This window comes from Xyrauchen texanus, chromosome 14 (genome assembly GCF_025860055.1).
Source record: "Xyrauchen texanus isolate HMW12.3.18 chromosome 14, RBS_HiC_50CHRs, whole genome shotgun sequence".
NCBI classification, from domain to species: domain Eukaryota; kingdom Metazoa; phylum Chordata; class Actinopteri; order Cypriniformes; family Catostomidae; genus Xyrauchen; species Xyrauchen texanus.
Genome location: NC_068289.1, coordinates 30,890,032 through 30,913,139, shown reverse-complemented (window position 1 = coordinate 30,913,139; position 23,108 = coordinate 30,890,032). Strand labels below are relative to the sequence as shown.

Below are 23,108 nucleotides of genomic sequence, written 5' to 3'. Positions count from 1 at the left end.
TCTCGATGCCTCTGGTCTGAGTGCACAGATAGCCACTGCTACTTAAATAGCTATAACTCTTAAAAGGAGGTTACAAAATTTGGCACAGTTATGTAAGGGCTCATTCAGGAGGACAAACAAACAAATAAATGAGGCTCGGCCACTTGGTGGCGCTATAATAATGACAACACTTTAAGTGGATGTAACAACGTTGCTGCTTTTCCAATTGAGTTTTGCAATTTATGCATCATCTTTGTTGCATAATGTTTGAGAAATACCTAATGCAGTCAAAAACATGGGCTTAAAAAGGCGACCCTAAGGAGCTTGATCCCTGATAATTAGCTATATTTATTATGTTTCTCTGCTAAAACTGACTGTACAGACCAAACTGTAAGGCCTACAGACATGAAATCTGGTGGGAAAGTACTACTATTGCTCGCTACTCAGACACATGGACTCCATGCCTGATCAGCCAACGGGGGGGGCTACAGCAAACAAAACAAGACAATTTCGGCCATAACTTAAACCATAAGGCCTAGAAAATACATTTAGCTCCACCCCTTCTGTTTTCCTGCTATTTTGGATTGTTTGAAAAAAAAACATAATAATAACAACAACTAGTCCGGTTCCGATCGCCCGATCAGAACCAAACCAGTGTAAAAAGATTTCGGCAGAGTCCCAATATGAAACATTTTCAAAAAAGTTTGAACTTTTGATTGATTGCCGCAACGGTACACCAAAACGTACGTAGCAGGAGTGGCCACTTAGGCTTAAATGGTTAACTCTTGAATGGAATGAGATGGTCACAAAATTTGGTACACATATGTACATTCTAAGGACATACCAAAATAATTGCACACCTCTGCCTCTAGGTGGCACTATAATAATACAATTATTCCAAATGGCTCAAACTATGGAACCGTTGGTCAGATTAACTTGACATTTTGCATGCTGTGTCTTTGTCCAAGGTTACATCAAGTTTCAAGAGAACAGTCGCATATCTTGAAAAGCATGGCCGTCATTGAAAAATCAGCTTTTAGCAGCTATTTAACAAGGTTAAAAAAAAATGATTTTTTTAAAAATGAAACATGGTAAGCCTATTTGTCTGTACAAAATTAAAAAAAAAACATTGGCCACTGGGAGGTGCTGTCAGGTTTTAATTGCATGTGAAAGACAGCCTCATATCGATATACAAAAAACACTTCATATTTTACAATAGACCTCCTCTTTCTGACCAACATTGCCTCAAGTACCATTGGTATGAATCAAATTATTTCTTAATATTTGAGATTATTTAACAAAACTACTTTTTCAAACTAGTCCTTGGCCATTTGTCTAATCGGAACCAAACCAGTCCAGAAAGATTCTCTGAAGTCCCAATATTAGGAATTATAAAAAAAAGTTTAAACTTTGGATTCATCATCGCAAAGTTATGCCAAAACATAGTGCGCATCGCAACTTTTACTAAAACAGTTATAACTCTTTCTTTCAGATTAACACATTTAATTGATTCAAACACATGAAACAGAATAGCAAAACAAATGCACAGAATCAACTTTTAACCCCCATTATTCCCCCTCAACCCCACCCTAACATCCCTGTGGTCAAAGCCACATCACATACTCACACAAAAAAAAAAATATTCAAACTATAAATCCCTCTCCACTGCCCCTCCCCTTCATATCAAACACCCCCAGGTTGCCCAGCCTTCTATCTGACATCTCAAATGTTGCAACACTACCCATCTCAGTGCACCACCCCCGAAATGAAGGCACACCAGCCAGCTTCCATCCCCTCAGAATTATCTGTCTACCGATCATGACACTTGCTAGGACCCAATTTCTGGTGAATTTATGCCCTACTACACTAATGACCGCCCCACCCCTTAAATGGTCAGAGTCTGGGGCAAAATTAAATTTGAGTGTCCAATAAGTCACAAAAAACTCTGAACCCTCAACCAGAATTCTTGGATCTTAACACACCACCAAAAAACAGAAGTTGTGTCCCCATCTTCTGATTGGCATCGCCAGCAGGTGGGTGTGCCTTTAAGACCAAGCCTATACAATCTACAAGGAGTCCAATAGAATTGATGTAAAACCTTAAATTGCATAAGGTGCACCCTTGCCTCTCTAGATGCAGACATTATGTTTTTTAGAATCCAAGCCCACACTCTCTCCTCCTTTATCAAGTTTAAATCTTTCTTCCATAATTCTTAAGTCAAAGCTCCGTACCCCAGACTCTGAATTAACAGAGTAATATACTGATGCATCATGGCCTTTAAAAGTAATTATCACTCCCAGTGTATCTGCTGCTTTAGTGGGATGTTTGCTTCTCCCAAAAATAGTACAAAGCAAGTGGTGCAGCTGTAAATACCTAAAGAATTGAGATCCTAAATCCTAAAATGTTGAACCAAATTTTCAAAAGGATCTCAACACTCCACTCTCATATTGGTCACAGAGCATATTAACCTCCCTCACATTCCACTCTGACCAGCAGAAAGGGGACTTCTTAATACATAACTTTGGGTTCAACCATATGCTCCAAATTAAACACACTGGACACTTTTGCCCATACCATGTGCAAATGCAAGATAACGACAGTTATAACTCTTGAATGAAAGTTATGGGTTCATTCTGAGGACACAAATGCATATCTCTGCCTCTTGGTGGCTTGCAGCTATATTTTTTATATTAAAATCTGCCTCAGACAATGCAAGTAAACTTCGGTATGATTAAAATAGTAGACCAACAATAAAAATGTAAACTAAAAACAAAGAGGATTGCAATTAGAGCTGTTGTAATTATAATCACCGGATTATTTGATTTAATCACTTTTATTTGAGATAACAGAGCACTTTCATCTCCAATCATATTTTACTATCCAAATAAGAATTTTATTTTGGATATGGAAATTACACAAATAACATGCTTTTTTGTCTTATGTTTGGGTTCTCCAGTGCATTATATGAGCACTTCAAATTAAATCAGACTGTCATCAACCCGCACTGCGAACCGCACACAATAATAATAGCAAAAATAAATGCTAGCTGTGAAGTATACGCTGTCTGTGGTCTGGCGAGAGTTAAACAAGGATTTGAAATTAAAACAAATAATTCCAGTTTCACTTTAACATTTCTGTAAATGGCAAATGTTCTTGGTCGTTGCTGATGGATTCTATCAGACACAGGACTGAGTCCAATTATCAGTGGGCAACTCACTGTTCTAGATGCTCACAGAAACACAGTGATACACAGTGATACACAGTGACACGGCAGAGATGAGCCGCTTACTCCGTTACTGTGGAGATGATGGAAAATGGCAGCTGTGCATTGGAATAGGTCTCGACTGCGTCAGGCTTTGAGCATTTGTTTTGGTGCTGTTAAACAGAGAAAACCCATTGGATAACCCGCATTCATTCTTATGATCACAAAATCCTGGAAGGACTGATTTATTCCTACCAGATTTGTTCACATGGTTTCTGAGACAAATAGCAAATTAAGGATATCAAAGATGTTGATGAAAAGCTAAAATAAAATAAGTCAGAACCAACAAAGTTAAAAATTATAAAATGAGCCATGGAAATTCAGATGAAAAATTACTCCTGAACTGCAAAATTCCACAGGCAAAGATGATGTGGGTGGATGCTGAGCAGAAAAATAACTGCCAAGCAGCCTCTTTTTAATGTTGCACTTCATACTCTGGCAGAAGTTAAAAAGAAACTCAACGCTCAAATTTTATCCTTGTTCATTGTGTATTCAGTGTAGCGGTGTATGAAGCACTACCCACTCAGAGATTATAGCCAAACTAAGCAGCTTCCTATTGGTCAGTGCAGCAAAAGATTGACAAAGTTGACTTTCACTCCACAAGAAATCTCGATCGCGTGGATTCCCATTTAGATGACTGTATTTCGCCCACGGAATTCCGCCTTGCAAAGGTATGTGTGAACGTGCCTAAAGCCAGCACAAAGCAAAGAATGTCATAAAATGTGAGAGGAGAGGCAGTCTTACCTGTAGCATTTAGCAGATCAAGGAGAAAGGAGCGCTTGTCATTCTCTTCCACCCAAACCACCTTCTGTGTAATATTCTCTGAGGTGGAGCCCACACGCCCTACAGCCAGGAAGATGTACTCCTCCAGAAAGTCACGAGCCAGAATCTTGAATTAATAATAATAATTAAAAAAAAAGGTATGGATGAAAAAAATCTTTGTTAATATACAGGTCCATAGTATTTCTGACTTGCTGGCATGTCTCAAGCAAACTTTATGCATACCTGGATCTCTTTTGGGAAGGTGGCACTGAACATCATGGTCTGGCGAGAACCTTTCGGAGGCATGGTGTCCTGCTCCACGATGCGTCTGATCTGGGGTTCGAAACCCATATCAAGCATTCTGTCTGCTTCATCCAGCACCAGATATCTACAAAGAGTACATTTGTTCAAATCACAATGTATTCTTGAACTAAAGCTTTAGGTATTGCTCTGTCATTTTCCTGATGTTTTTATCCAAATCAACTTGTCCTTCAAGGACACAATAGTGATAGGTCAAGCAGGGTTTGAGCCATCAATCTCTCCATTGCCAGTCCAGGTCTTTAAAGGGTCATGAAACCCCAAAACATATTTTTTGGAGATGTTATGTACATGTTGCACATTAATGAAAACAATGATAGCACTCATTATGTTTAATACTAAGGCCAATATTGTTTAGTTGTATTTTTTTATTTATTTTTTAAAGCCATTTCATTGTTCCGTTTTAAATATGAAAGTTGTAGGACCGTCACAAAATGTAAGGTATATGCGTAAAGTCTGAGTTTTGATTGGTTAGAGAGTATGTGTCTACATCGTTAGATTCAGAGCATTTCTTTACATACATCATGAGAAGGAACACTTCCATCCAAGAAGTAATTTTTATTTATATAGCACTTTCCACAACACACACTTCAAAGCAGCTGTACAGAAAATTTTGCTTTAACAGAAAAAGCTGTAATGTAGTAACACTTTCGAGTCATAACACTGCGGTTTAATAAAAAAAAAAACATGATTGTAAATTGTGCCTTAAACAAAAAAAACTATTTATATTTAGTCCCCCAGTGAGCAAGCTAAAGGAGACTGTGGCAAAGATCACAAAACTCCATAAGTGCTTAAATGCATAAAAATAACCTTGGTGGAAACCAGCCTCACTGTGGGGGCCAGTTCCCATCTTACTGAACAGCATGAATATTTATGTGTAGTACAACTCAAGACTTCAAATTAGTCAACCAAGTAAGTTTTAGGGGCCAATGATTAAACAAAATGCTTTTGTATTAACGAAGATTATTTAAATTCATAATTCACTGCAGAAGTGCTAACAGATGCATTGTCTATTTTATTTGACTGATGAAGGCTTTAGCTGGCAATTCATTTATTATCTATGAATTCCATTGTAAGAGTGTAGTCCATCCTTTGACCAAGTTGATGCAGGCAGAGGTCAGGGTAAGGTGCACTGCAGTTCGACTGCAAACTTGTGGCAGATTAATTTCCAGTGGAGTCCATCTTAATTCCAAGTTTCAGGCAGTGTCCAGTAAAGTATCCCATGCCTGCGGTTGGTGCTGCATCAGTTCATCCTCTGTGAAGTCCATCGTAGTAGACTGAAGTGATATCTGGCTGGCACAGGGTGCAGTTAGTAGTCAACATTAAGCAACACCATCAGGCAGGACCGGAGTCGGACATCAGGCAGGACCAGAGCTGGATCTAGCAAGCTCTGGTAACCTCAGGATATGTATCCAGAGGTTAAGACAGGAGAATATGTATCCAGAGGTTAAGACGGAATAACTGACAGCTTTCTGCATGAGATTGCATTACAGCAGAGAACACTCACCGATGTAAAATCAGTTCCAGACTGTTCAGCACAAGTTTAACAGTACTCGCGGAACAGACTTTTAAACTACACACTGCGGTGAGATCGGAATAACTCGTCAGAATGGACCACTGAGCCCGGACCGAGCAGGTTTCTTGGTCTCAGTTCTGTTACTCTAACATTTATATAGTGATTTTCTGACAGTACACTCAAAGCACTTTACACAGTTAACAGGGGGTTCTCCTCAACCTCCACCAGTGTGCAGCATCCACCTGGATGATGCGCGGCAGCCATACTGCACAAGTATGCTCACCACACACCAGCTATTGGTGGAGAGGATTGGTGTTAACTAGAGATGCACCGATTGCAATTTTCTTGGCCGATTCCGATTTCCGATTTTTTGCATATGTGACCTGCCGATACCGATTTTTTTCAGATTTTCTTTCCAAACAAAATCTACCTTTCTTCAATGCAACATTTTATTTTCATAATAAAATAAATGATTAAACATTACAATTTCCCCCAAACTGCACTAAGTTACAGGATCTTCTCTCACTTAGCACAAAATAAAGTGCTCTGTGACTGGAAAGCGGTAGAAATAACAATTAACTGCAAATGAGTTGCTTTATATAACAAATGTCATTTTCCACTATGTTTATAAATTGACCTTTTTCTCTTTATTACTCGTCTAACAAAACAATTATTTAGGTTTATGACCTCAACCTGGCAACCTACAACCCATTTGCGCCGTTGATATCTGCGCAGGCAGTAGACGCGGGATGTTAAATCAAGCATCACTGGTAGATGGGAGAAGAAGACTCAGCTGGTGCGCCGGTGGAAAAAAAACAAAATATACATGTACATTTTACAACAGCTGGATGGAAGTATTTAATTTCATATCGACAATGCCCACGTCTTTTGCAATGTGCGTCGCACCGATTTCAATATCGGACACGGTGGGAAAAAATTACGTTACTCAGCACATTAAATCAACAACGGCACAATTTGTATGTATTTAGCCTGCCTCTGCCATCCAGTGCCCCCCTTCCCCTCTCCCGGATTTGTGTACCCAAATGTTGACAGATAACAGGCTGCGTGTGTGACATGACACAAGATTAAACAACTCGGGCAACGTGACGTCGGAAAGTACCTCCTACTCTGTATCGAGGAAATGCATCAGATTTCTGATCCCTCTGTCCTCAACTATGGAGAACAGCTGGTCATCCAGGGCCATGAATTCCATAATTTTCCTCGTAATTGCTTTGGTATTTTCGCTGCTCATTCCAAAGGATGATCGGAGAGGCTGCTGACTTGTGGCTGGCACTGAGCTCTGGCTAGCTTTAGCAGCTTTCCCTTTTTAGCTTCTTTTTTTAAAATGGGCATTTTCAGCTGGGTGATGGTGTTTTAAATGTCTAATTAGGCTTTTTGTTCCTAAAGTTATTGTGGTGGTTCCCCCACGGTTTACTTTGGCCTTACAATTATTACACATTTCGAACTTTATATATTCTTCACTCACAAGAAGATCTTCCACGCCAATGACACGTTTATGTGCGGCTGTGACTTTATTGCCTGCGCTGCTGGCAACAAAACGGACCGGCTTGGAATCGAAAAGACGTGAGTCTGACCGGCCGGTTACCGGTTTTGTACCAAAAACAGTTTTAAAAGTATAGCTGCAATACTTAAACATAATATTGGTTAACACTAGAGATGCACCGATCGACCGGCCAGGGACCGGAATTAGCCGATTTTCCACATGCTCGGCCTGATCGGTAACCGGCCGGTCAGCCTCATGTCTTTTCGATTCCAAGCCGGTCCGTTTTGTTGCCAGCGCTATACTTTTAAAACTGTTTTTTGTACCTGTTAACTTTAATTACTAAACTTTATTATTTTCTTTAGAAAAAGAGGGATGAGTCTAAATAATTTTCTGTGGTAATCAATATTATGCCACTAAAACGGTCAATAGAGTTTAACTTGTATTAAACCCAATACATTACTTGTTAGAATAAATCGGGTTAATGAATTTATGTTAAGTCTCAAACGAGTCCTGGTTTTGGTGGCAATGCCTGTTCGCACTTAAATCTAAAGTTTGAACAAAATAACTGAATCTTTGATTTGCAGGCTGTGCTATAAGTCTATACTCCAAGTTTATACTTTAATCCTATGATTGATATTCAGCAAAGTGCCCCAAAACACTTTTGCTTTTGTTTCCTCACATTTTGATTTTCAGTCATCTCAATCGTGAGTGAGAGTGAGTGTGAGTGAATGAATTAATTGTTGTACTTGTCTGAGCATGTGAATGACTGACGAGTTTCATGACATGTACAAATTTTCTACACTAAACTTACTTGCAGTAGTCCAGGCCAATCTTGCCCCGCTCCATCATGTCTACCAGACGGCCTGGTGTGGCCACAAGCAGGTGACAGCCTCTTTCCAAGTCACGAATCTGCTGGCCTATGTCTGCGCCTCCATAAACTACACATGGACGCACTCTGGAGCGGTAAGAAAACTGCAGAAGTAGAGGAAAAAAAAGTTTTAAAAGTTAACTACTTACACCCTGGCACAACTTGGCTCACAGCAAGTCAATCATACCTTCCTGGCCTCATCATAGATCTGAAGAGCAAGCTCTCTGGTTGGAGCCAGGACCAAAGAGATGGGATACTGTTTACGACGGGCGTATTTTCCATTCTCCTGCTACAGGAATACCAAAACAAAACTCTTTAAGTCACAAAATCTTGTACTATCAACTAAACTTTGTACTTCAGGCTAAAAAAAACTATATTAAATTGAGCAGTTTTGTAATTGCAGAACCTGGGTGCTGGCTTTGGTGGCCTGCAGTGCCTCTCCAGGCCCATCAGTGTATATCTCACTCAGCACAGGAAGCAGAAATGCTGCCGTTTTCCCTGAGCCTGAGTGGACAGAGCACACAAATTATGAAGCAACCTCTCAAATTGCTCTTATCCAGCTGCATACTGCATTTTTAACCTCAGTGGGCACCCTATTCTTACAGCGCTAGACTTTTGACAATCTGTATAAAGTCTGGTCCACATTGCAGTTTATCTGGCCAAAAATGAAACAAGATGTTGTCTGACTAACACGTTAACAATAAACTGTGGTCGCTTTAATTGGTGGTAAATATATATTACATATTATTCTCATATCTTTCAAATATTTGCTGCCATGTACCTCATATCCTTTGAAGAATACCTCTAAAGTGCCTCATCGCTGCCTTTGCCATTGTACCAACACAACACCTTGTAAACATGAATTTATTTCCCAGTAGACTAATAAATACTTTTGATCATTACCATACAGCTTGACTACCATCAATTGTGTTGAAACTAGCCATCAGTTTTGAACTGGTAATATCAGTCAGCACTTGCCATTTTTGTGTAAAAAATGGATCAGGCGATCACTGGGCATGCAGTCTGAGGCTGAAACTAAGGGCACACAAGCCCCATGACGAAGATCAATTGGATCAAAACATTGCAAAATAATTGGAAACCCTAAGTGTGCAGACATTTCTTTATTGTGTCACCAAAACCCCATGACCCACTGCCTAAAGACCCACCTGTCTGAGCACAGGCCATCAGGTCCCTCTTAGCCTTGATGATGGGGATTGCATGCTTCTGAACAGGAGTAGGACGCGTGTAGCGGGTCAAGGCGATGTTGCCCATAATGATTTCTCCCATGTCCACATCATGAAACTGAAGACAAAAACAGAAAACATCTAAACACAGTGAATTATTTGATGAATTATTTGATGAATTTCACAAGTTGTCTTCTACTTAATTTGTTTTGCTTAGGCAGTTGATTCAACAAGGATCTATCATCTTTAGGCTTACACTTTCAATATGCCCAGGGCAGTTTGTTCCAGTGGCTTCCACAGGAATGTCATCATACTTCTCAAAGTTAATCCCAGTGTTGCTCCCAGCAAACAGCTCACTGTCATTCAGAGGGAGAGAGACAATAAGGGCTTAGTCACAATGACAGATGGATTCTATCAGACACAGGACACAGTGCAATTAGCAGTGGGCCACTCACTTTTCTAGACGCTCATTGGGGGGCATTGGCTTTGACCAGTCATCTTCATCTCTGGACTCTTCAACCCAACGACTGTTCCCTACTGTTCCTCCTCCAAAGCCTCCACGCTCATACCTGACAAGAATTACTTGTTCTTTTTAGCCCATATTCAGATTAACAATGTACTATAGTAAAAAATAGATTTTTACGTTTACTGAAGAAAATGTGAGTGGTGCTAGCCAGAAAATGGCCACCGTGATTAAATTTTATTGGTGGTTGCCTGGTCATTCATATTCAGTTGCTAACATGTTCTGTTGGTTACTTGGGTGTCTGCTTAAGCATTTCCAAGCAGTTGCTTACTGACCCAAGTCAGAAGAGCCGACCCAATTCTCAATTTTAATTCATCTATTCATCCCAAGATACGGCTTTGGTACCTCCTTCAACACAACTTTTCACTTGTTTTATCACTTGCCATGCAAAAATTCCAATTGTCCAATCAATTCAATCTGATTATTTTTTCAAATTATGCAGAAAAGAATATTAAAAGTTTTTACAGAACATTCTACATTTTCACATCCACCAGACTTGAGCACTAGAGTCTCAGATGCATTTAGAACCAAAGAGGTTTGGCTTGTGTGGCTGCATATACGGTATAAAAAAGAAAAAATATATACTAATATTAAATGCATTAGAGATCTGATATCATACCTGCAAACTCCTCAGAGTAAAAAAGGTGACAGTATAGTTTTATACAATTAGTTTATTAATAAAAAGACCTTGAGATATGTTTGGTAATTGTACCTGAATGAATTTAAAATTAATTTGCTATATTTCAGATCAATATATTTGTTTTCCTTAATTTTAATTAACCCTAACTTTATTCTCATCTGAATTATAAATAATTGATTTCCGTATAATATAATACTACCATTAAAAACACATTTGATTTTCTTTAAGCAACGCAGAATGTGTAACTTAAAAATAAACAGATTAGTGCTCTGAGGACAAGAAATGTAAACCAATGCGATATGATGAATGTCCAAAAGATAGAACCCACAGACTGTTTTGAAATGGGGTTGGATAAATGTTTTGCTTTTAAAACTGTGTGTGTGTGTGTGTGTGTGTGTTTTGGTTGGGTGACAGTTGTAGGTTACAGTTTGACAAGAGTTTAGAGTGTGACAAAAGCACAATGTTGTATTTGATTGCGAGTGTACACAAATAAGTAAACACTTTGCAGTTTGAATGATGTCAACAAAATGATGGAGTATGTTTGTGTTTCCAATATTCGAACGCGCCCGCGCGCCTCTCTCTCTCACTCACACACACACACACACACACACACTACAGCATTACAATCTTGACATCGCAGCCTGTTTATTATGCTGCGTTCACACCAAACGTGAATGGAGCTAAATTTATCGCTATCTAGAGTTTTATAATTTTTTTTTTCCTTGTATTCTCTGTGCAAATTCGTGCACCGAACCGTGACACCCGTAAAGTTTCGGTTCAATACGAATAACTTACATGTACCGTTCCACCCATAGACAATACAATATTATTGTAAATTATATCACATAAAAAGCGGTAGCTAACGTTACTTGAATCAAGCAAACAAATAGCGTTTGTTTTTGCTCCAAAAAGCTTGACTTACCTCGAATTTCACATACGATTCCTACACTTTATGAGTTTCCATCAGACTCGCGTGGTTGACGCTGTGTGCTTCAAGATTCTGACGCAAGTGCTAAGATTCCGATTGGCCAAGAGAAAAAGTGCTAAGATTCCGATTGGCTCAGAGAAATGTCAATTGTAAGAATTATCCAATAATGTTTCTCAATTCTAGCCTCCATGGCATGCAGATGAAGGGCGGGCAGCATACCCCCCCCATAAAAAACTCTCCGGTTCTACGCGATTCACGTAAATGACCCAATTGACCAAGAAAACGGCGATTTTCGCCGAAAAGCGACAAGTTTGCAGGTATGTGATATGAATAAAATGCAACTATGACGATGTAAACATACACACAAACAGACAGTCTGTAAACCGTAGCATAACTTCATTTGTATATCATGTAAAGTTAACATTTATTGCACCAATAATTATGAATAAAACCTGTATCTACAATATCCCTATTAATTTTCAATGGGGGTGGCGTCAGTTTAGGATTTAATCCTAAAAACGGTGTGTGACCTCTTTTTAATGAAATTTCGCCAATTTCATCATCTTCAGCTGACATCTGACTAGACTGAAAGACTATCTGACCCTCCACACTCCACCTCCATAATGGCAGTAATGCACCATAATCTGGATTGCCAAACGCCAATAACACAACAAAAATACTTTCATACCGGTGTAAATTTTTTTTACTAAATAGTACCTAAACACCAGCAATAGTGTTGATGTCAGAGTTGCTGTTGTGTTCAGTCGATTGCTGTATCACATTGTCAGTGCTGTCTTGTTCTGTATTAAATAAGGCAGATAGCTAGGTACCAGCTACCTTGCCTTTTAAATTACCCGTTTAAATGACAGTAGGGCTATAGCTATGTCCCAAATGACGTGCTATATGCAGCCACTAGACAGCAAATACTTCCCAACGAGCCCATTTAATGACTGTGACTCAGTTAATTGTGTTTAACTTTGCCGAACTGCTTGCGTTTTTTTTAGCGGCATGCAACTGATCCAAACGTAGTGCAAGTCTGGTGCCAGCAAGTCTGGACTACCCCTCGAGAAAACAAAAGGCTTTCATGAGAATTAACATTTGAACTCTCTCTTGCATATGTAACGGCAACATCCGAGACGCAGCATACAGTGCAGCTCACACCTCACTTCTACAGTCTCATCATCACCCCTACTCCTCCTCCTCACTTAAAGCTCACTAAAAACCTATGCAATGTTAATTGTGTACAAAAAAAGTAACTATACATGTTTGGTATCATTTAAAGTGTCTCAGTGTACCTGGTAAACTGGTCTCATTCTCCCAGCCATAATGAAACGCTAAAAGAAGTTATAAAATATGAGAAATGTGGTGTGCCCCTTAAAGGTGTGCCCACCCCCAGATCCTCCATACAAACTACCTCCTGTATGTAAATCTACAGGAATCAAGAACCCATTCAATTAAAAAGAATTCTGATCCCACAGTTGTGAACCCCCCAATAGGGGACCAAAATCTAATTATAATGACAGAAACCACCATTTGGTAAGCATATTGAATTATCTGGGTTTATAAGGAAAATGGGCAAAAAGGGAGTCTGTAGGTAGACTTCTCACACGATCGCGGTGTGTAGTTTTTGTTGCAGCTAAATATTTCTATAAATTCCTTGATTTCCGAATTGTTATTATATTTGATTGATCGATGATTTTACACAATGAATTGGATTTTGAATTATTGTTCTATTACCTGGTCAATAAATTGTAAACATTTGATTTTATTCTGACTCTGAAATAGTTTTCCCCAAGTAGATCAAACGATTTGTATGTTACTTCAAGTCTGTGTCAGATTAGTGACGACTAATATTTTGCATCAATACAAGTGTACTTGGTTAGCAAAGGGAATTTCCATTTAGAACAGCAAATGCTGCTTGACCAATCAAAATTTGGGTGTGTCTCACCACTGTTTTAATTGAAGGTTTCTCCAGATAAGTGTACGCGGGAAACCACAGCATGGCCAATCCAAAGCTATTATAAGAGAAGTTATGTTGGTCAACTTAAATATATAATAGTGGCCGTGACCTCCGCTGAAGAAAACATTAAGTTAAATTCAAGTGTATGCAATTCCATGGGGGCTATATTGATGTATATTTTATTGTGTAAACGTGAATGTGACCGATCTTAGGTATATAGCAATTACCTCTGTTAGATGATCAAAGACTTATGAGCTTGTGATCGTGATACCCGCGTAAAAGAGAAAAACACGCGGACCTAGCGACATAGTTTCCTAATCTGAACGGGTAAAATATAATTAAGAGTTAAAAAGAATAATCAAACATTCACTCACTTTTAATGATGCTCAGATATCATTAAAACCTTGTTCATTTATGGAGTCAGATGAAATAACAAGGTAATACATAAGAGAAAATGTATTTCATTTAATCTTGTTGTGTTGCGAAAAAAAGACAGACAGTAACGCGCAGAGACCTTGACCCATATTATTGGAGACCGCCATTGGACCGATAAACGGGCTAAAAATCTATGTAGAACATAAGCTTTATATAGACAATTACTCAAGTTCATCAGAGAGGAATTTTTCCTCAAATATCTATATACCGCCCAGCCCTATATTTATCACATTGGGTATTAATATAGTAATTATAATAGGTTCTTAAATTCAGTAACAGATGCATCGATTTTTTGTTTTTTGCATTTTTACACCCTTATGTATTATGATTTGTATGAATTATGACATGTATTATGAAGTACTGCGACACTTCCTCACCTTCCTCTTGATCCAGCTCCTCTGTCATTGAAGAACGCAGACTTGCCTCTGTCAGAACGCCCTCCGAAGCTGGTGTAGGTATCTCTGTTCACCACAGAATTCCAGCCTGCATCTTTGTTCTCATAAGTAACATAACCTATAAATTCAAGTTAAGTTGGATGACTAAAACAACATCTGCACCTTGCAATCAATCTCTCTAGTCTCAAAACTTGGTGCAAGGCTCTCACCTGCATTGTGCATTGGCTGGTTGAAGGATCCACCGTTCCTGTTCCCACGAAAGCCACCACGTCCTCCTCTGTCATTGCGAGCAAGTCCACGGCTAAAGTTTGCGGCACCATTCATACGACCATCATGGTACCCATTAACAAAACCATTGCTAGGACCACCATCCCATCCAGGAGAATCTGTTACAAAAGACAGGGAGGTAGATAAGATCAGGTGATGGGGGTGTCTATTTTATAACTGTGTGGGAAAGGGAGCTCAAAGCCAAGACAATCCACAGGTTTCAGTGGTGATGGTTGAGTGAGCGGCAGATGTGAAAAAGCCAGTAAGCTATTTGTTCCTACAGCAGCAAAGAGAACAATTCAAGTCAGTTGAGTCAACTAGACAAACGTGTCGATGGCACTGCTCGAAAAGATCAAAAGCACAGGGAAACCAAATGTCATCTTTGAGCAGAGCTGGCTGCCACGTTTAAAAACACCAGTAACAAAAGTAAACTCATTTTGTAATACTGGTGACTCAATCAGCTATCTCTAGCAGAGGAATATCCAGTTTAAGGAAGAGAGCACACACACTCCACAAACTCATACCATGTGACCTTTCATAGTACAATGTACCCATCAAATAGGGTGGTGAACACCAAGGCTGGGCAATATAGCTGAAAAAACATATAGATTCTTCTGCTTTTTTTATTCTCTTTAAATCAAAAGGAACATTTTGATCCAACGGCCATTGTAACCAAAAAGATAAAACACTGTAATGCAAGAGAATATTTCAAATTAAAGTAAATTATTCAAAGGCATGCTTGACACGTTGTTACTAGATTATCTTTAATCTGTTTCACTTATATGCACCAATATAACAATAGATGAAAATGAAAACCATTATGTGAAGTTTTAAATCAATACATTAAAATGGACAGCCTAAATCGCTTCATGGAAATTAATCCAATTTACCAAATCTCTGTTTTGCTACTAAAGTTAAAGTGTAATTCAGTAGTTCTCTAGCTAGCATTAGCATTTTTGTTCTTCGTGTACTTTAAGTACTGATGTGACAGTGGTGTTTGATTCTGTACTGCCATCTTTCAACGTGGATCAGCATGATCATCTCTGCTGACCCCGCCAGCTTTGGAATATAATTTGCATCTGGAAAATGTCGGAGTTAGAGGTCATTTCTAAAGTTATTTATTACTCCTATAATATAACTGCTTTGCCTAAAAACAAATGTCAGAAATCAAGTGAACATGCTTCTACTTTTAGGATGGAATATTAATGTCCCCCATATCAATCATTTTTGGAGACCATCGAAGTTTCACGTTATTTCTAAAGACAGTTTATCTTTATTAGAAAACGGGTTAGCATAAAATAAACCTCAATTATATAGCGATACACAAAGATTAGAATTGTTTTTGACAATCAAATTTAGCATGTTCATGAATACTGTATTTGAAGAACTAATTTTATTTCCAAGCAACCAACGTCATGGTTTACACAAGATCCACAATCACCGTGCCAAGCTACTTTGCACTAAACGAATGAAGATGTAGATGCCTTACAGTTAACGATTTTTAATCAATTTTTTTTTTGCTTTTGCCAGCCTCTTTTTTTGCTTGCTTCTGTATTACAGCTACTCTACCGTTGTCTCCGCTGCAAAAGCATGATAAAGAAGTATGTTCCATTGTGTTCTGTATCCATGACAAATTCCTTATTTGTAAGCATACTTGGCAATAAAGCTCATTCGGATTCTTTTCATGCCACCAAACCACACTGTTCTAAGTACAGCCAAGAGTATCTACACAGGCGGCAGCCAATGAGTGCAAGCATTCTCTTCGACGTTTAGTGAAACATTGCGGGTCATGTGATTTCAACATGGCGAAACACATTGAAGGGGGTGACCCTCACCATGTAGAATAAAACACTTTTTATAGAAAACTAGTAGTCTTCATCTCATGTGAATGTACACCATTCGGATCACACTTCACAAAAACACAATTCATTCGCTAAATGTGTAACACTTTTTTAAATTGGCACAAAACTACTGAATGCACCTTTAATATAAATAAACACTTTTATACTAGAATAACAAGACAAGGAATAATTACCAAATTAAATTAAAGCTCTTAATGGTTCAATAAAAAGCAGAGGTTGACCGATATAGTTTTTTTTAATTGCCAATATCCAGGAAGCAGGGTGGCCGATAGGCCCATATAATGCCAATATGTAACACAATTTAAATTACAGTGCAAGTAAATGACATGAAGAATTTGCTAAAAAAATAAATATTTATCACTATATTTACTAAATTTCACCTTCGTAAAAATAACAGTGCGTTTTCGATTGTATAAAGCAGTTTCTCCTAGTTTCTGTTTAGTTTTTCCATATTACTAATTTGAAACTGTGCTGCACACCAATCTATTATTGTGGTAACACGATGGCAGGTAACAACAAAACAAAATGTGATTGGATGTTTAAATGTCTCCGACGGCTTCTTCACGTGCAAGCAGGCTATTCTTAACACCATCGTGGCTTGATAAACTAATCACCAAATGGGATTTTGAATCGTCTGATGCTGATAATTTAAAAATACTAAATATCGCCCCTTTTATCGGTCTCTAATATATTGATCAACCAAAAATCATCGTGATATTAGTGATAATGCTTAGTTACATATTGCCAACCAAATATCCTGAATTATTTCATATATTGCCTAGCCCTACTGAATAAACATACACACAGCCCTGGAGCATACATTGACAAATTGCTGCACAAATTATTGATAATTTGCAGTCCAAAATCACTAAACCAGGCCAAGTGACACACACAGTAATTAGCAGGGGCAGCACTCTTGAAATTGGATACTGCACAAACATTCTTCATTATTTTAGTCCACAAAAACAGGCCAAAACAAAATAACTTGCATTTTAGACTGCCACATCTTAAAGCTTATTTCCAACAAGTACAATCACTGTTGACCAACTTAATAAAAAAGCCAATATGCAACTCCAAAAATTTGATAAATAATCACCAAAACAACTACATTATCCTAGACCTTTGAAGCAAACAACAAATGCAGTAGAAGTGAATAGCAAACAATCCCTTTAAGAAAAAAATAAATGAACTTCGATCTTGCCATAAATGTACACTGAAACGCGCAACTATAAAACTACATTTCACGTGGCAGCAGGTAATCGGAGATGTGAAACTGCTTTGGTTGGGATCCATATTTAGTTCCAAGAAACTCTTAATTCAGACAGAATCCTTTAAAACTAATGGCTGGAAAATAGAATACAAATAATATTTTTTGTAAAATATCTGACTATAGCAAGTATTCTGCTATAGTCTGTGCAAAGACAATGCAGCAGCTACACATTTTGCCAAAAATTGAGTTATGACTGAAATCAGGAGATAATCTGTACTATGACAAGATTGGCTCAACTATGCTTAAATTGCAGTAACTACAAAATCCACACTTTTCTCACTTTAAATGGCTGTACCACTGAAAAACTGCTTAGAAACACAGCAAAAACTGTTCATTTGGGTGGAACTAAATTAAGAAATGAAATCTCTACATATATCTAAGCAAGTAGTTTATTTGTTGTGAAGTACTGATGTTAAAAATGTGCATCAAGTATTATAAAAAAATAAATAAAACAAAAACACAAGCCACTGACATGTGACATTAGAACACATCTCGAGCAAAGTTTGCAAACTTCAGCCCTCGCTCCACAAGGGTCTCGATATGAAGCAGTGACATCACACAGGGATGAGAGCAGTACACAGGGGTGTTGCATAAGTCACATGCAAGGAGATATACCACATCTGTCTGACCAGTCACCAGTGTAGGTTTGATATAATGAAAGCTTCTGGGAAGGATGTCTCTGGGAACCTAAGCAGAGCCATATAGGGCACTTAAAAGAAAACCCATTCCATCAGAGATGGAGGAATGCAAGAGAAATGCAGGTTTATTCTAATAGTTACCAGTCCTAAATTCAATCCATCCAGCTGGATAGTTATGCCCGTGTCTGTGGTTTCCCTCAGGATTATGATACTGTCTGTGAGAAACTTGGGGAAGGGTTTCATATGTTAAAAAGATGCCTAAATATTACCAAGCATTCAAAGGAGTGTGTGTGCTCATTCTTACATATCATCCTCATTCTTATTTGTTTACAATCAGAGAGTCCATTAGAAAGAAGAAAAGAGAAGAATGCAAGCAACAACAGCTGCTGGATTATCATGGGGAGCAGTCTAACAAAGCGATCAAAGGTTCAGAGACTCCAAGTCAAAAATGACTCCTTCAGTTTTATTAAGTGTGAGGTTCACTCACCACTCAAAAAACAGATTTTAAATGTCTGGCTCAATAGACTCAGCCCCAAAGTATTTGCTCTGAAGGCATAGAATTAAACTTTCATGCATCTTGGAAGCAAAGCACCTTCAGAAGAACCTGACAAAGACTTACAGCTCTGTAATGGTGCCACAGAATAACCGCTCTGTCTACCAGAAAAATAAGCATTTCCTGCTGTGGAAAAACAAGAATGAAGTCAAAGTGTAGAAAGAAACTCAATAATGGATAAAGCATTTATTTTTCAAGAGGACCTGTAAATCATTCTTTTAGTTCATGAAATGGAGAGTGGCTTGTGTCAATTTGAACACCACAATCTGGTTCAGCTAACGTAATAACATTTTTTTTTCTCAATCTAAAAAATCTCTAAAACAAATGCACATTACATACTAATTATCTTGTACTACTTAAAATCTCATCCAATTAAGCTCTTAAAGAATTAAAAAACAATGTTTCAAAAGACACCATTTCATTGTTTTTTTTTTTACTTTTACTGGTTTTACTAGGAAGCTCTGAAATGCAGTGCAGATCAAAGTCTCATTGTTTGTTAACTAACAATTTGAAATGACAGTAAAATGTAGCAAATTGTAATAGTCAAAGAAAATTTACAAAAATGGATATCCCAAAAACTTTCCCAGCACCTCAAAAGGCTAATAACTCCCATCCGCATGAGTTTATTGTGGATGGAATGTTTGATTTGTTTCAAAACAAATCAAATGTTTGGAGCTTTGCCATGGTAATGGGCTGGATATGTCAGTATACATTTAAATATAGTGGATTATTGGATTATTAAAGTAGACCAGCATAACATACCATTTGTTGATGCATCTTTGTTTCTCAAATGAGGAGGAATGTAACGGTCTGGAAGAAAAGAAACACTGATTTAACAAAAAATATTTTTGAACAGTGCATTTAAAGGAATAGTTCACCCAAAAATGTAAGTTCTCTCATCATTTATCCCTGATGTGTGACTTTCTTCTGCTCAACACAAATCAAGATTTTATAGGACAATTTCTCAGCTTTGTTGGTCTATATAATGCAAGTGAATGGGTACCAAAACTTTGAAGCTCAAAAAGCATATAAAAACAGCATAAAACTATTCCAAACGACTCGGTTTATATCCATATCTTAAAAAAAAAAGAAAAACTATAATAGGTGTCCTTTTTTACTATGAATATCCACTTTCACATTCTTCCTTTGTTTTTGGCAATTTGCATTCTTTGTGCATTTTGCCACCTACTAGGCAGGAAGGAGAACTGATAGTAAATAGGACCTAAATATTAATCTGTTGCTGACCCACACCTACCATATTGCTTCTTAAGATATATATGTAACCACTGGAGTATTATGGATTACATTTATGCAGCACTTATGTGCTTTTTGGGAAATTTTGTACCCATTTACTTAGAGCTGAAATATTCGTTCATGTTCAACAGAAGAGAGAAACTCATACACATCTGGGATGGCATGAGGGTGAGTAAATGATAACAGTATATTTTTTTGGTTGAACAACCCCTTTAAAAATGTACATTAACACTGACAATTCTAGTATTGTCCATCAACTTAAAAAAAACTGCAGAAATCAAATACAACAAATCAGATTGATTGCCTGAAAATGTGAGATACTGTGAATAAAAACATGATATAAAAGTACACTTACGACCAGAGCCTGCACCCTGTCCATCAGCGAAGTTCAAGTCTAAGACAGCAAGCTGAAAAACAGAAAGTGCATGGTGGGTCAAAGTACAGGTGTATATTAATGGTATACCTCCAACAGCTAACCCATGCAATCCCCAATGTTAATACAGAAAACAGCACAAAGTTTAATGTTCCAGTTTAAATAAATGTAAAGTTTCAATGCCAGAATCGGTGATATGCTGTAGATGACCACAGAAAATTATCTTGTTCCTCAGTTTGCTAAAAACAAAATCCTGTTTACAGTTCTCTTACAATGGAACAGGAGCGTACAAGCAAGTACACAACCCCATTATTTATACCATGATCAATGGAAACATGTAAATGGTTCACGCTGCAAAAAAAAAAAAAAAAAAAAACTCCTGTCATTAGGAGGTACTCTAGAACTATTTACATCAGGTTTACAGACGAAACAAACTCCACACACGGGAATAACTTCAGTAATGCATGACTGGATGTTCATTCGCCTAGAAAAGTAATACTCACCCATTGTGCATGCATTACTACGCACGTGAATGTTGCTTGTTTTTGTTTTACAAAGCGAGGGACGACCAGCTATTACTTTCTATGGAAATCGACAGAATAGATCTTAACGTGTACTCAACTCAGATCATTCCTTTAAACAAATGTAAAATGTATCGTTTCAAAAGCTCCTTCATCAAGATTTGGCATAAGAAGTATTGCCCCTAGTCGAGTCTACTGCATATATATATTCATGATACAAAAGACACTTTGCATAGGTTTTAGGTTCATATAGAGAATGATCTAGACATTTTCAAAATAGTAATTAAACATAACTATAAACATCAACGTGTTCAATATAAAAAAAGAAGCTTCGATCCATTACCGTTGCGTGGTAAACACAGGCCTTATTCACGGTCAGATTAGATCTTTAGTGAAAATGTCCGATATATTTTGATGGCTTGCGTTTAACAAATGCGATTTTAAATATCGTCCGTCTTTAAATAAACTGGCTGACATATTATTTAGTGTTACAATAATGAAAATGCTCAAATGTTGCTGTTGATTCTGGCGTGCCGGCTGTCGAAAGGCAGAAAATAACATACTAAAAATAAACAGTAAAAATAAAAATTAACAGAAAAAAAGGACTTTATACCAAATATGTTTGTGATAGTAATTTCCCATGTCATAATTTCTTGAATTTTATATCTGTATTGGACTGAAATTAATTTAACACGAGGACCTACGACTGTGTCTCAAAACCTAGGGAGCTGTCTTGTTAGTCAGCATTTTTGAGGCGTCGCGATGCTAGGAATGCTGTCTATGAAGGCAGCTCACTGTGTATTGGTCCGTAGACTGCGTGTCAAACCCAACAGTTCAAACCGATTAAAGACCCCTCACACTTAAACAAATTCAGAGCCTACCTGCTGCTCTAGACCATGTGAACCGTCGACGACCACATGACTCATAACTAAAAAGAATAAGTAAGGATTACTCCTTTATTTCACAGAAGCTTTTTCTTTGTTGTCTAAAGGATTTCAGCCAGGTCTCCTTTTACAACGACGTCACTTGCTTTTTTTTCCCCCCAACCCTTTCTTTCTTTCTTTCTTGGAGGGCTTTTTGTGGCAGACCGCCGAAGAAGAATATTGAGAGATAATTAAATGTACGTTATCCGCCCTCTGGTCTTTTTATTGTCAACCAAAATTTGATGTTTGGTTCACGATATTTCTATCTTCCATCCGCTGTGCTGAAGGCAGCCCAGTGTATGCTGTAACTGTGAGCTTCAGGCTAAATGCCATTGGATCAGCGGTAGGAGGAAAGACGTCACTGAGCAGGACGTATCGCGAGATCCTCCTGTCATGCCGTGTGACAGAAAAATGCTTATTTTCTTTCTGGAGTATAATATATACAAATATATATATATATGAAGACTATTTTCCATTCACATAATAAGAAAGCAATTAAAACTGTTTCTATATGGGAGACTTTTAATATATTTACATAATGTTTAGCCTACCCCCCTGGCGCTCGCTCTCTCTCTCTCTCTCTCTCTCTCTCTCTCTCTAAATGTATATGTATTATTGCAGTTCTGACTGCACATTGACTTTGTTTGTTTGAAGTTCAATTAATAATAAAAACATTACAAAAAAATAAGTATAATATATACAAGCACTGTTAGCATGGAATTTTGTTTACAAGCTACTTTTTTCACAGCAGTTACTTTATATAAAATAACAAAGACGTATGTCTTTCTCAATATTTGAATTGAACATGTTATGTGAATTCTGTGAATTGGAGAAAGAAACCATTCTTAATTTGTTTTATCATTGTATTTATTCAAGATTGTTTTGGAAGGATTAAGATAAAATTGGGATGTGTGATAAAACTTGGTGTATTTCATATGTTGTTTTAATTTGAAGATGACATTCTGGAATGTAAAGAACAATATATATGATATATTTTATTGTTTTATTGGGAAAATAACACATACAGAAGATAAGATGAGCTCATTGTAAACCATTGTTTTATTTATTATCATATAAATCTTGAAAACACTAACAAACAAGCACTGAAAACATGTAACATTTTAGAGGAACTGCAAAGTATGTAAAAATATTCTGTCTGGCAATGTTAATTAT

The 23,108-nt window shown here is 37.6% G+C and overlaps 1 protein-coding gene across 3 annotated transcripts in view; it reads right to left on the bottom strand.

Moving 5' to 3' along the window:
• Positions 1-22,242, bottom strand: part of LOC127654823 (putative ATP-dependent RNA helicase an3) — a 32,043-nt gene extending 9,801 nt beyond the window's left edge. Inside the window, exons 1-14 of one of the 3 annotated variants that reach the window (XM_052142277.1) lie at positions 21,894-22,242; positions 20,474-20,525; positions 19,627-19,674; positions 18,931-18,990; positions 14,484-14,660; positions 14,257-14,392; positions 9,849-9,962; positions 9,650-9,749; positions 9,376-9,511; positions 8,616-8,713; positions 8,397-8,498; positions 8,153-8,313; positions 4,247-4,391; positions 3,986-4,130 (exon numbers count right to left, since the gene is read on the bottom strand). In XM_052142277.1, the coding sequence (XP_051998237.1) occupies positions 3,986-4,130; positions 4,247-4,391; positions 8,153-8,313; positions 8,397-8,498; positions 8,616-8,713; positions 9,376-9,511; positions 9,650-9,749; positions 9,849-9,962; positions 14,257-14,392; positions 14,484-14,660; positions 18,931-18,990; positions 19,627-19,674; positions 20,474-20,525; positions 21,894-21,938 (1,519 nt within the window). In that variant the 5' untranslated portion in view covers positions 21,939-22,242. The remainder of the gene's footprint in view (positions 1-3,985; positions 4,131-4,246; positions 4,392-8,152; positions 8,314-8,396; positions 8,499-8,615; positions 8,714-9,375; positions 9,512-9,649; positions 9,750-9,848; positions 9,963-14,256; positions 14,393-14,483; positions 14,661-18,930; positions 18,991-19,626; positions 19,675-20,473; positions 20,526-21,893) is intronic. The other 2 variants (XM_052142279.1, XM_052142280.1) reach the window with 2 other exon arrangements.
• Between the last annotated feature and the right edge of the window lie 866 nt (positions 22,243-23,108).